The sequence below is a fragment of the Notolepis coatsorum genome (genome assembly GCF_963971535.1).
Source record: "Notolepis coatsorum genome assembly, chromosome: 19".
In the NCBI taxonomy this organism is placed as follows: domain Eukaryota; kingdom Metazoa; phylum Chordata; class Actinopteri; order Aulopiformes; family Paralepididae; genus Notolepis; species Notolepis coatsorum.
This window is the reverse complement of record NC_140183.1, coordinates 48737575-48752372: the sequence shown is the minus strand read 5'-3', so window position 1 is coordinate 48752372 and position 14798 is coordinate 48737575. Positions and strand designations below refer to the sequence as shown.

The 14798-nt window shown below is 43.5% G+C and overlaps 1 protein-coding gene across 1 annotated transcript; it reads right to left on the bottom strand.

Moving 5' to 3' along the window:
* Positions 1-1524: 1524 nt before the first annotated feature.
* On the bottom strand, positions 1525-13285 carry LOC311245796 (uncharacterized protein). The gene is made up of 6 exons (XM_084335782.1): positions 12996-13285; positions 12645-12700; positions 11167-11523; positions 4044-4283; positions 2945-3050; positions 1525-2634 (listed from the first exon to the last, which is right to left on the bottom strand). The coding sequence occupies exons 2-6, from the start codon at positions 12694-12696 to the stop codon at positions 2571-2573; spliced, it is 819 nt and encodes a 272-aa protein (XP_084191908.1). The 5' UTR covers positions 12697-12700; positions 12996-13285; the 3' UTR covers positions 1525-2570.
* Between the last annotated feature and the right edge of the window lie 1513 nt (positions 13286-14798).

Sequence of the window (14798 nt, the reverse complement as noted above, 5' to 3'; positions counted from 1 at the left end):
GTTGTTAGGCCATGCCTCCCACAAGCCGGCTGCAATGTGGACGAAGCCTTACATCACGTGTCCCCTCCGGTACTCGAGGAAGCAGCCGTCGCATCTTTTCACCTGCACAGCGCGATCTCTCAGCGGCGGGGGTCTGCGTGGGAGGGACACGCCGCCCCCGTCGCTTCCTGATTCTGCTGCGCAGGCGCACCAACCGACCTGTAGGAGTCGCTGTCCACAACGTCCGATCCCCACCCATCAGCTTTTCCACCCCTAACACTGCCAATTGTGTTAGTATGAACGACCAGCCAAGCTGATAGCAATGTGGAGAGCTGGGCTCGAACCCAGCGTCTCCTGCATTGGTGGTGAGCGCCTTGCCCACTACACCACCTAGCCGCCCCCCTTCACACTTTTTAAGGGTAATAATTGTTTCATTATAAACCAATTGTGTAAAAGCCTAGAAGAAAAATACTGAGGAGCGGAATATTTACAAATGGACATGAAAAACACAAAAAGTCCTCTCACCTCAAATTCAGCTGTTTCACTCCAAATATGACGATGTAGGTGAACTCTGACCCCAATTCTGGACATTTAAATACCAAAGTATGGGAGACAGGATCCTCTGGTGGTGAAATATAATGAATGTGACAACCTACCCGTGTGACAACAACGTCCCCCGTTCTCCCCTACACACGAAGCAATTACCAGACTTGTCTTTTCATGTTTAACAAATGATTTGTTAAGACATTCATAAACATCTATAAATCATTTGCAGATGCTATTGTGTGCCCTAATCTGAAGTGAAGCCTATTCATCATTAACAAATGTCTAATACAGTTAATTATTTGTTTACTTTTTCATCACCTGTTACACATGTTGTAGACAGCTTTCGGATACACCCTTCTTTGTGACATCAAACAGTGACAGAATTAGGACTATAGATAAATGCAATTTTATTAACATATAAAATACATGTGCATAACATTATAGTGTAACATAGGGGGCACTAGGACCCAGGAGTACCCTGCCAGATATTGACAGAGTATGTAGAGGAAGTATCATGCGAGTGAGACTTGACTTCGACGTATGTTGTTGTCTGTTGAATGGAAGCACAATACATTAGCAGAGCTGCCCTGCGCTTTCAAGGTATGAGCAGGCTAAACACCTTTTTTGTTGGTAAATCTTGTAGACAGAATCTGGCTATGGGGCAACAATAATGTGGTCAAGAGGCATGGTTTCTATCTTTAGCCTTTGGCGTGGTTTATTCATTCACATGGTATGAGCAGCAGCACATGAGTTCTCCTCTCACTGAGAGGCTGGTGGAGAAAGAGGTAGAGGGGGAGGAGACATCTCTCTTTATACTCGCCACCTGGTGGTATCATGAGTGGCTCCGCCTAGAGCGCCCTCTATTGGAAACAGTTATATATGCAGTTAGACAGTACTAGCAATCCTACATAGAACCTCTAACTTTAACAAATCTATTCCATCATTTCCGACCTACAACTCTTATATGTTGTGTAGACGTACTTGATGTGGTGGGCGCTAACGTTACATTTGAATTATGTGTTTGTTCCTAATGTGTGCTCACTCAGCATATTGCATTATGTGATGATGACACAAGGGTAATAATTATTACTTTCAGGCTGTATAGGCGCTGATACAAGGTTTATCCCAACCCGTTGGGAACGGAGGTTGTTCATTAGACTGAAATGTTCAGATCATTGAAATATACGTGAAAACACATCTTCTGGAATATCTTTTATTCGATAAAGAAAGTTGTTTCCAAGTGAAATATTTGGCAGAAAATGTGTGTATATGATTTATATATGCATCAGCCAGGTGAAGTAGCGTGCTTGATGGAAAGAAAACTAACAAAAACACATTACTAATGTTTGGTGAACAAGTCTGTTCAGAACTCTGAAGTTCCGGTTATACTGGAAATGCAGTACATCCATGCAAACACACACGTCTGCAATCGTAGAGCATTTTGGAATCGAAAGTGTCACTACTGGGGGTTTTCTTGGCTAGCTGAAATGTAGTCAATCAAGTCAATTGACAAGTCAATGTTTGTCACAGTTTGTGCACGTGTTTTTATTATAAAGATAGTACACTTGAATACAATATAATTTCAATACAATACAAAAGCTCAATAGCAGTTACAAACATTCTATATGATGTTCACATAATCTACCTTGTGTAGCACCTTGAGTAGCTTTGTGGGCCTATTTAAATGCATAATGCCAAGTATAGCTTAGTTAGACACAGTGTAAAGACAATGCTTCTGCTGGAACCTGGGTAAAAGTAGATTTGACCGGAAAGCAGTTCACTCTTTCCATTGACCATATTCACACACCGGCCATTTTGCTCTTATGTCATGCTCAGGTGGAAAGGAACCCAACCTGAGCATGACATAAGAGCAAAATGTCCGCCATGTGAATATGATTGATTGTTCTACTGCAGTGAAAGGTCATGTTGCTTTTACAGCACAGGAAGTTCCTCCCCGGGATTTCAGTCAATTTCCTGTTCTCTCCTGAGGAGGAACAGGAGTGCGGGCCAAAGATTTCCCTCCTGCTGAGAATTTCCATCTCTTTCTAGATGTTGTCATCCAAATGTTCATGCAGCCTCTCCCCTCTGTTACTGCCTCGTCTGTGTCTCCTGTAAAGAAACCAAATGTCCATATTTGAAGACCAAAGACCACCGATAAATGACACAGCGGCCAGACCGAACAGAACACCTGTTTTTTCAACAGACAAAGGCCTGGCTTGTCATGCGTCATGGAGTGTAAGTGCAAGAAGGAACATTTTGATATTTCCATTCCTCTTCTTTCCCCTCCACTCTCTCGTACAGTGGTCTATGTGCCACTGTAGCTTTTTTCCGTTCACAGTGTATGGCTTTATCATCAGAGCACAGCCTCCTGAAATGAGATTTGTATCTGCAGAGTGTGACTTGAGGTGCATTATTGTACCTCCACAGGAAGAAAGCAGACAGCAGTCCCCCAAACACCAGTATGATAACAAGGCACGTCACAGCCACCGCTGTCCCTCTGTTCTCTGTCGCAGTCTCGCATGGTGCTGGAAGGCAGAGAAAAAAAAAACCAAACAGAATTGACTGCGACAAACAAAAAGGCTGTAGTACTGATAGACGGCTAAATATTCACCCATATACCAGTACATTCTCTCACATCAAACCGACTGGAGTAAACCCCACAAGTAATATAGAGGTGATCATCTTTCTCAAAGGGAATGCCACCCAGTGCTACTCATAAAGCACCAACAGAATTCCTCACAACAATAACAAGACAAATGCATGTTTATAGAACATCAGGGGTGGCTCAGGAGGTAGAGTGGTAGTCTGGTAATCGGAAGGTTCCCGGTTCGATTCCCACTCCACCTGGGCAGTGTCTCGAAGTGTCCTTGAGCAAGACACTTAACCCCTAATTGCTCCAGATGAGCAGGTTGGCACCTTGCTCCCATGCTGTCGGTGTGTGAATGTGTGAATGTAAATGTGAGGAACAAAAATTGTAAAGCACTTTGGATAAAAGCGCTATATAAATGCACCATCTTTGTTTGAAATCTAACATTGTTCTAATATCATCTTTGTGTTATATCTAATATTGTTCTTATTTTAAGCAGATTAGGCATTATTTTAACACAGACAATAAAATAAAATAATAAAACATTACAGCATTAAATAAAATGTGCATTTAGTTCCATCTTTGTAGAATTTTTTTAATCAGTAATGGAGCCAAAACTCAAACCTGTTTAGCTCTATGTATGTAGTTGCTGAATTAATTTCAATTGTAGCAGGAGGAAGGTAGTCTGACTTGATATTCCAGTGCCTTGCAAAAGCAAGTACCTAATCCTTTTTTTTCTCCCCATTTTCCACTTTTCTCCCTTCCCCAATTTCGTACTGTCCAACTCTGTAACCTCTTCCTCCAATCCTACATCAACTACTCTTGATGAACATATAATTATGGATTTAGCCAGCATCAAATACCCAGTATCTTTCTAGGGCCAATGTCACTGGATCCTGATATGGGGCCAGGAAGTACTATATCATGGTACCTGCAGTGTAGGTGGCGGTGCTGTAGCCCAGTTGGTTGGCAACCATGCAGGTGAAGTGACCACAGATGGGCGTGTGAGAGACGTACAAGATCTTCCCGTCTTTGGACACGTCTCCCACATTCTTGGTGATGGCTGCCCTCTCATGGAGCCAGGAGAAGAGGGGGTCTGTCCCCCAGGCCTCCCCACAGACCAGGGAGGAGTGAGAGACATTAATGCTCACTGAGACATGGTGCACAGCCTCTGAGAAGACAAATAGATAGAACATATAATGGAAAAGACAGGTGATTAGAGAAGATGTTTAAAACCTGGGGACCGTATTACCATGAGTGACGATGATGGGTTATGTGAAATTATTTACACACGAGAGACGGTGTAATCAAGCCTTGGACATTTTCCCACGAAAAAATATAATGTGGTGCTAGAAGGTCTGAGACAAAGAAACATGGGAATGTTTTAAGACTGTCCTGAGATAGATCAGCCTTTGAGACAGTAATTGGGTGGCTGAGTGAGGTGTCATTTTAAATGTAAGAAGGATATGCTAGAGATTAGGGGTGTGCAGAGATGTCATTATCTGTATCTGTATCTGTATATATATCTGTATCTTTTCAACCAACAAAATTATCTGTATCTGTATTCAGATAGAATACCGGAAGTGGGTGTGGTTTATACTGGAGGCGTTTTTATTTATTATTATTATTTTTAATTTATTTTGAACAATTATAGTACAATACAAGATGGGAACAGATGTAATCAAATTAAAACATGAACATTAGATTAAAGGAAGTCATGTTAAATCTGCCAAATGTATTATGTTGTTTTTTTTATCCACTTTTTCTCCTTATTTTTAAATTTTTCTCCCATCCCAATTTCACCTCGCCAATTCTCCCTTCAATTCTCCCCTCCCCTGTCTCGAACGTTGCTAGACCATGCCTCCCACTGGTCGGCTGCAGTGAGGACCAAGCCTTGCATCACGTGTCCCCTCCGGTACACGAGGAGGCAGCTGTCACATCTTTTCACCTGAACAGCGCGAACTCTCAGTGGCGAGGAGTAACGCGTGGGAGGCTCACGCTGCCCCCGATACTTCCTGATTCTGCTGTACAGGCGCACCAACCGACCTGTAGGAGTCGCCGTCCAATCCCCACCCACCAGCTTTCCTACCCCTAACACTGCAAATTGTGTTAGTATATGAACGACCAGCCAAGCTGGTAGCAACGCCGAGAGCTGTGCTTGAACCCAGCATCTCCTGCGTTAGTGGCGAGCGCCTTGCCCACTGCGCCACTTAGCCGCCCCCAAATGTATTATCTAACCTAATATTTATTAGATTGTTGTGTCTTCAACGCATCAAATAGATTTATTATTGGCATATAATTAATTATGAATTTATATTTCTACCTCACCATATTGTACTTGACATCTGTACTTGTGCTCTCTCTCTCTTTCTTTTAAATGTTTCCCCCTTTAACTGGGGTACATTGAACAATCAGAAGCTGAAAATAATATTTACAACAGTATTACAGTAATAGTACGCAGCCTGTAGATGATTACAAGCCAAATAACATTTTTTTTTTGCTATTTAGCACCCTTTTTGTTAACAGTGTAGAGCAGCAGGCATAGACCCCACCTTCCCTTCCCTGCTAAATCAGGGGTGTTCTTTTTATGCAGCCTGTAGATTAATATGTAATCTGCCAATAAGATTTAGTTGTTCTCTGACAATACAGTTCAGTTTCTTTAATAGTTGTCATACAGAAGTACAGAATACTTTCATACAAAATGCTTCTTACTGTTACGCTCCAGAGACTGTGCTAGACAAGATAGTATCAAATAACATAGTATAGCATGTAATTTTAGAAGAAGAAAATGAGGTCACAGTGTTCGGTATAGACATATGTACAATGTTCTGAGTTACCATATAATATACAATACTATGCAGTGTACTAATGTACAGTACTATATAGTGCAAAGCAGAAATGGGATGAGGTACAATTTAGGTACAATTTACAGTAAGGTGTACGAGTTGTAGTGCAATCCTTCATCAATAAATATAAAGTGTGGGGAGTGGGTGCTACAGTGTGTTTGTTTAAAGTGGGTGTGTGCTATAAAGTGTGTGGAGTGGGTGCTACAGTGTGTTTGTTTAAAGTGAGTGTGTGCGTGTGGATGTGTGTGCTATGTGCGTTTGGTGGTTGTTGTTGTGTAGTGTTCATCTAATCAGTTCATCAGTTGAATCTAATCTAATATTTGTGTGATGTTCTGAAAGCAAAATCAGCTTTATAGAGCAGAAAAGGTTTAAGCATGCCTACAAATTCATATTGGCCCATCATCATGATTTAGTTTCTAAAGTCTATCATCTAATGAATTATTCATAGATAAGAATGATAAATAGCCTAATTATGAAATGGCTGTTTTGCACAAGGAGGAATGAGGAGCGGATACTGCCCAGTTCCAATAACGTAATTTTCTGTGTCTGATGGTTAAACTGATATGATTGACTGCCATGTCTGCCATAAAAAGATACTTATAATCATTATTTTTCTTTTATTGATTTGGAGTAATGGAAATATTTTGAATAATATTTGGAACGCTGTGTGTCGGGAGAACAAAAGCATTGCCATGCACATTTTTATTCAGTATTTCCGTTACCAGTAACTGCATTTGTATTTGTCATACTATGACAACCCATGACAACTCATGAAACATTTTGAACAGATAAATGATAGATTATCTATAAATGATATTCCTGGAATTGGCGTACATGAAGGCTGCTCTTAGTGTAGTAACGTAGGAGAGGAGAGGTGGGGAGCGCATGATGATTTAAAACAAGCTTAAGACAATCTTTCTCTAGGCTTTTGAAAATGTAGGGGAGACCTTGCTTGTCATGGAGCAGCCAAGATACTAGAGAAAACTTGATGCTAGCCTTTTTCTTTATCTTTTTTGATGCACAACTTTCAAAATACAGTTACTAATATTTCTGTGGGTCTAAACAAAGAGACACGGCAGTTTTTTTTGGACGGCAAAGTCCTACAGATAGCTTTGGATGGAAAACAGATGGGGATCTGTGCTTTCCTGGAGCGGGAAGTACTGGAACAGGTAGTGAACACAATGGAGCTTTTATAGAAACTAAGCCAGGTCTGACAAGAAGGTTAATCCTCTCCTAGCGCAATGTGCAGCATGAAGAAATAGTGATTCAGCATTCAAGTCTAAGGATTTATACAGGCTGTTAAAGTTAGAGGTTATATATGATTGCTAGTAACTTTCTAACTATGCATAACTGTTTCCACTAGAGGGCGCTATAGGCGGAGCCGCTAATGCTACCGCCAGGTAGAGGGTATTTAAGGAGTTGTCTCCTCCCCCTCTATCTCTTTCCACCTGCCTCTCACGGAGAGGAGAACTCATGTGCTGCTGTGTGCCAATGTAAATAATAAACCACGCCGATTAACACTTTCTCCGCCAATAACGTCATACAACGGGTTTCAAGTTCATGCGAATTCTGCCAGATCACGGCGTACGACGTTATTGTGATCATATTTCATATTTTCGCCATGGTATTCATATTTCACTCACGGAGCCTTGTATGATGCTGTGGGACTCAGCACAACTCTGCAACGCTTCAACACTGCCACCTGGTGGATGATCGGCGAGTTGCCAAACCGGATATGCCTGTTGCATATCGGTGCGTCTCCTAAATCCATCCGGCCACTCGTATATCATCCCAGGACTCTAGCCACACACCGTGGATATGGATCGCTGCCATAACTCAATAATCCACATGATTTGGGCGTGTATTAGTATTATACAAACCGGAAATGGATCGCCTCGATCCCCATCACATAACTGGGATCTGTTTGCTCCAGTATCATCGCCCAACGGTAAGAGGAGGCTGCCATGAGTTTCAGCGTTTTTGTTTATTATTATCGATGCAAACTGCTCTGATCTATATATCACCCATACTACATAAATCATTTAACGACGATCACGGAATTATAAACCTCCGTTCACCCACGCATGATCAGTCATAACGTTTAGGACCATGTACAGTTGAAATTTTTTATATAACGTGTATCGGCAACAAATGGCATTTGATAATGTATATATACATTTATGCCTATATCTCACGTTCTAGGAATTACTGCAGAAAACGATAAAAACATATTTATATTCTAGACGGTATTTTTGTATGAATGTGTGAATGAAAAAGTAAAACGTTCCTACATCCTGAACGATAGATAATCGATGTTGAATGGGCCATAGTAATGTCAATTTAGCAATATAATTTAAAAAGTTATAGCCCTGCAAAGAAGGTAAACATCTCCATAGACTTAGAGTGGTGGCAGTGATCAAACATTGATGGATATAAGCGTGGCAGAGAAAGTGTTAAAGGCCAAAGGGAGAAACCATGTCTCATGAACATATTATTGTCGCCCCATAGCCAGACTCTGTCAACAGGTTATGGGCAAAGGTCACGCAGGGGCGAAATAATAAGGGTAGCAAGTTTAGCTAAAGTATAGGCTAGTTTAGCGCCGGGAGCACCGCGTGGCTAAAGGCTATACCAACAAGAGCTAAAGCTACGCCCACCATCAAAAGAGCAACATGGAATCCAACACGACGATCCTGCGCGTCAAGAGGAAGCGGGGCACCGACCCCACCGACGCGCTGCTGCTGGCGTGCAAGCGGACCCGCCCGGAGAGCAGCGCGCAGAGCCCCGGGGAGGCGGCACCGGGGGAGACGGAGCCTGCTGAGCCCAACGGAGGCGAGGGGGAGAACCCCGTCTTCAAACTCGTGGCGACAAAAGGAAGGAGCAAATGGCCCTCATTCAATGGAAAGGCAGAGGACTATGAGCTCTGGGAAGAGCGCATGTTATGCTGAATGCACGGTGTGGGACTGAAGACGACGATCTTGACGGCCCCCACGGGAGACCTGACGGCGGAAGCACAAGCCCTGGACGACAAGCATAATGCAGATGCATACTGTGAGTTAGCACCACTGCTCGACGACACAAGCTTGGGGCTGATATTCCGCGACACTAAAGACAAAGGCCGAGAAAGCCTGGGAGTGTTGAGAGAACATTATATCGGGCAAGGAAGACCCCGAGTCGTGTCCCTCTACATAACACTGACAGCACTGAAGAAGGGGCACACCGAGATACCGAATACGTCATCAGAGCTGAGCAGATCATTACGGCATTGAAGAGTGCAGGAGAAGCACCAAGCGATGGGCTAATGATGGCGATGGTGATGAGGGGACTACCGGAGCTGTACAAACCGTTCACACTCCAGGCCACGGAGAAATTCCTGGCAGACGTAGCCCCTTATGGTAACATAAGATGCTTGAGGTCCGACAACGGAACCGAGTTCACAAACAGAGAGTTCCAATCACTGTTGAGAAGGAACAAGATAAGACACGAGACGTCATGTCCATATTCCCCACACCAGAACGGAGTGGCAGAGAGGGAATGGCGCACTCTTTTCGAAATGGCTAGGTGTAAGCTAGTAGACAGTAACTTACCTAAGAGTCTATGGCATTATGCGGTGCAAGAAGCCGCTTACACAAGAAACAGGTGCTTTAATAAGCACACGGGCACCACCCCGTATACAGCACTGACAGGAAAGAAGTGTAATATAGCTAGGATGCACCAATTCGGATCAGTGTGTTATGCTTACCTGCAGGACAGAGGAAAGCTCGGAGTGGATTCCATGTTTAAATACAGAAATGGATTCTATGTTTAAATACAGAGGTGGATGATGTACCAGATTCAAAATGAAGGACCTTGGAAGGTTAAAACATTTCCTAGGCATGGACTTTGAACAGTCTACCAATTGTGTAAAAATATCCCAGAAGAGATATATGGAAAAGATCCTGAAACGTTTTGACATGCAAGAATGTAGATCAAGGGAAACACCATGTGATCAACAACTAGACTACCAGGAGGATGCTCAGAAACTGACAGATGTAAAAATTTACAGAGAAGCTGTGGGTAGCCTCATTTATTTGACAACATGTACTTGCCCTGACCTATGTTTTGTAGTGAGCAAATTGTCACAGCATTTTGCTGACCCCACAGAGGAGCACTGGATTACAGCAAAACATGTTTTTCGTTATCTCAAAGGTACAGCAGATAAACAGCTTTGTTTCAGAAAGAGCAGCGAAGGCTTAGGGCTTAAAGCCTACAGTGATGCAGACTGAGCAGCTGACACCACAGATAGAAGAAGTACCACAGGATATTGTGTGAGTTTGAACACAAACAGCTCATTGGTTTCATGGAAAACAAAGAAGCAGCCCACAGTGGCACTATCAACTTGTGAAGCCGAATATATGGCTCTAGCTATGACAATACAGGAATGTATTTATCTAGAACAACTGCTTGAAGGGATGGATGTATATGAGAAAACTGTTGACTTTTATGTAAATAGTTTTCCACAGCTCTGAATCATAAACTGTAGCCGTATCCCAGTAAAATCACCATGGGTGCTGCCATAGTTTGGACCCTATGGTGTTCTTGTTCTGTTCTTGACTTATTGTTATGTTGTCTTCTTGACTTGTTTAAAGAAGACCTGTACGGCCCATGGGGACATTAACGTGTGTTGTCGGGCCCTATAAATAAATTTGATTTGATTTGATTTGATTTGATAGTGTCCTGAGAGTTGTTCCACTATTCACTGAGCAGCTCCTGCCAGGGTTTATCCCTTCATGGCATCATCACTAGAAACGTGTTCACATTCACAAATTGCAACAGCTGTACAGTATTATAGAAATAACATGGTAATTATATTTTATGGTGGATTTGCGCTTTAGTGCACACTATTATGTCATGATACTTAACTACCTCATGTTACACTGGTCTACATGCTACAAAACACTCATCACCTCCCCCCACAGCCCCAAGCTATTACAAAGCTGATGTACATAGTAGGCTACTAAATATATGACACGCAATATGAATAGCCTGCCATTTACTGTTGTTAGGCTCTGCCATTGTGTTGTATGTGTGTCCTTTTGTCATAGTACCACGAGTGTCTGTCATACTGTGAAGCTTGAGTTGTTGGTTCTGTGCTGTTCTGTGAATCCTTTTCTAAATAGAGTGTTTCTGATCCTGAGTCAGCTGATGTTCCCAGTAGATACAGCATCATACCATATTCTCTGACAATGCACTGTGCGCTGGTCCTCACTCCGGTTTGATCCATCACAGTTATCATATACACCCCGCTGTCCTCCCTGGTATATCCTTTGAGCTTCAGTGTCGCCCCCTGCTGGTCCAGACTCACACGCTCCCCTTCACCGGAGCAATTGGGGCTTTTGCCTGCACATGCCAACTTCACTTTGCCTGGAGTACTCCCGGTTTCCGGCTCCCGTTCCCAGGTTACCATGGAGATCTTTTCCAGGGGGCCGGGCTCAATCCGGGCTTGGAGAACCAGTGGGTTGCCAGGGATCACATGGGCAGGCTCCTGGGTCAGGATGTGCACCCACATAAACTGGCCCCCGCAGGGCACTGAGGACAGAGAACATGGAGTCATTTGTTATCGTCTGCTGCCTAATATTTGATTGTTCCTCATCCGTAGTTTGTCTGCTTGTGTGCTCCTACATAGGTAGGCTATTAGATACGACATAGAGCAGTGGTTCTGGGGACCACCAGCGGCCCTTGAGGGTAGGTTCCCAGAGGTCCCTAGGAAAATGGGGAACCGTTTAATTAAACTTTTTCATGACTAGAAGTTGAGCCCAAATTATATAATGTATAATAATGACTATTCTGATCTCCACTGTTATTTGCCCACCTATAGCATCGACAGTTATGGAATTTTGGACTAAATCATATCTGACAACCAAAATCTTCTCAGATTGGGGCCCCTGATACAAGATGTTAGCAAATGCGAGAGTATACTGTACATACATTTAGTTTTGAACAGAGTTTGGGTAGAGTGGGTAAGAGAAGGCCTCTAGCAGCTGTGGACAATCGATATGCTTCTGTCATGACTGAACAATCCACCTACTTCAGTTTTGGACTGGCATTCAAACATACTGTAGTAATTTCTACAACTTCTTTCGGAACATGTGCTTTATGAATATGTATGTATGCTTTCTGTCAGGTAATGTCGAACCAGTGATTTATATGGGTGACAGTGGATTGGATATAAAACCATTTAGCATTTAGTAGCACACAACAGCCACACCTAGTGCCATATATCCATCAAATTATATCATGTCAGAATTGTAGTGGATCTTGTAGGGCTCTCTGTATTCACTGGGGTGGGGGGGGGGCATACAAATTGCTGCATGCAGATCCAAACAATGCCGTCTGATCACTAATGCAGTGGTGGTGGGGATGGTGGTGGTGGGGGGAGGTGGAGGGGTGTTACATGTTTTGAATCTACAAAGATATCTATTTCCTTACATAGACAGACCAAAATAAACCCTATTGTTCATGTCACCTCAAATGACCAGAGCAGCAAATAGCACTGATGTTTTTTTTCTTTTTTTCTTCTCATTGCATGACCTCAAATAGTAGAGGCCCTACACTGCACTTAGTCCCCCCCCCCCCCCCCCCACACACAATAAATACAAAAATAAACAACATATGTTGTTGTACACATGGTAGTTTGTACAAAAGCTTACACAAAAAAAGTAGCAGAGCAACTCTCCAGCCCAGGCAGTGTTGTAGATCCATTAATCTGGTGGAGAGAGAGAGAGAGAGAGAGAGAGAGAGAGAGAGAGAGAGAGAGAGAGAGAGAGAGAGAGAGAGAGAGAGAGAGAGAGAGAGAGAGAGAGAGAGAGAGAGACAGACACATTTTCCATGACCTCAATGATAGCAGTACAGGAAAACAGAACAAACCCTCTCATACAGAAAGATATCTTCAACTTGAATTTCGTTCTGTTTCCCCTGAAATGACTATGCGACAGCTACTCCTATAATAACACACGCTGGGTCAAAAGCTACAGTAGCCTCCAGTGTGGAAACCCACCTACCTTCCCAGTCGTACAAAAACAATAGAGACGAGTCAGAGCTTAATCCTGCAGCAATTTGTTCTCCACGATCACAAGACTTCCAGGGTGTAGAGTGCAGCACGATTAGCAATGCGCGTGTTGTTTTATGGCCCAAGATAAAACAATATCTCACAGGTCTTCCAAGCACCTGCCATTGCAAAACGGCAGCTCCCAAGAAACAATACAATAGATCATGCAGCATATAGTTGTCGACAGCTACACAATTCCAAATGGTTCAGGACTCTATGCCTCTCTGGTCCCTCACTCCACCCGTCTCATGTCCAGAGTGAGTGGTACTGTAGCCTACTTAGGCGTCACCAATTGTTTTCAAGCCATGTCATTTCCTACCCCCCCCCCCCCCTTTCCTGTACAGTAAATGCCACCACTCTTGTGTTTTAAATGAGTGAACCTTCTATTGTAACCCCCCCCCCCCCCATCTGCCTGCCTGTGTGCCCAAGTACACGCTACCATAACAATGCAATAGATTGTCTAGACACATATTTTCACAGCAGTGTTGATAGGCACTGTTGGCTGAACCCCAGAACCCACCTCACCCCTGCCCACTTTGACAGCCTAGGATGGCTTAGAGTAGATGACAGAGTACAGCAATTTGCAATGGGCCTGGTCTACAAGATACACTAGACGACTAAGATACCCATGTACATGTCAAAATACTTCCCAAAGGTCAGTGAATACCACAACCACTACATCAGAGGAAGCTCAACAAATCATGTAAAACCCAGATTCGGCTCAAACAAGGGACTAAACACGTTTCGCAATTATGCCACATCAATGTGGAACGCCCTACCCAAAGCTGTAAAGGAATGTGAATCCCTGCCCACATTCAAAACCGCTCTTAAAGAGCACCTACGGGAGGCTGCAATTCGAAACTGGCCACCGTAAATGCCCAAAACCCCCACCACCTCCTAATAGACAGCAGCAACCTCCCCCACCGCATGTATATATTCCCTCCCCGCCGTATGTATATTTCCCTCCCACCCACCCACCCCCTCCTAGTGTACAGTCCCCTCCCCATCATATGTATATACTCTGTCAGGATCTAGGGGTAACAGTACTGTATATTTGAATACCGTTTGTGTCACAAATGTATCAGTACTAAATACCTATATGTCCCTATGCCATAAATGTCATGTATGTTGTGTATGTCATAAATGTCTATATGAATTGAAAATGGGGGACCCTGATGGAAACAAGACAAACGTCTTTCTCAGGTCTGCATCCCCTTAACAATTGTATGTATTGAGCCGTACTGTATTGTACCCATTCTGCAATCTGTTAAATAAAGTTTTTCATTCATTCATTCATTCAACGTCATTAAATGCGATCTTTCGGGTCTTTCCCTGCCTTTGGTCTGATTTGCATTCACACCTTACACAGGTGGACCAGTCCAGGGGTGCGGTTGTTTGGTGCGGACCTGAGTTCGATCACTGTGATCACACCAGCGGCAGCCCAAACGAACCCACCGCGGGGGTAAACACTCACCAAGCCGCGTTATTTTTTTCCGTAGCCGCATTTCTGGCAGACGCTCTCTGATTGGCCACTGACTGACGCTCTCTGATTGGCCACTGACATGTTTGCCCAATCGCGTGACGAGCTGTGTCTTTGCCCATTTCCGCGTCGAACAGCCTGCAAACTACCTGGCGTTCTATCGCCATGCTCTAAGACAAACTCTAACCTTAACCAACTTCGAAAGAGTGCCTAAGCTTAACCGTCGAAATAACTTGCCGTCACGCTCTAAGACAAACTCTAACCTTAACCTACTTC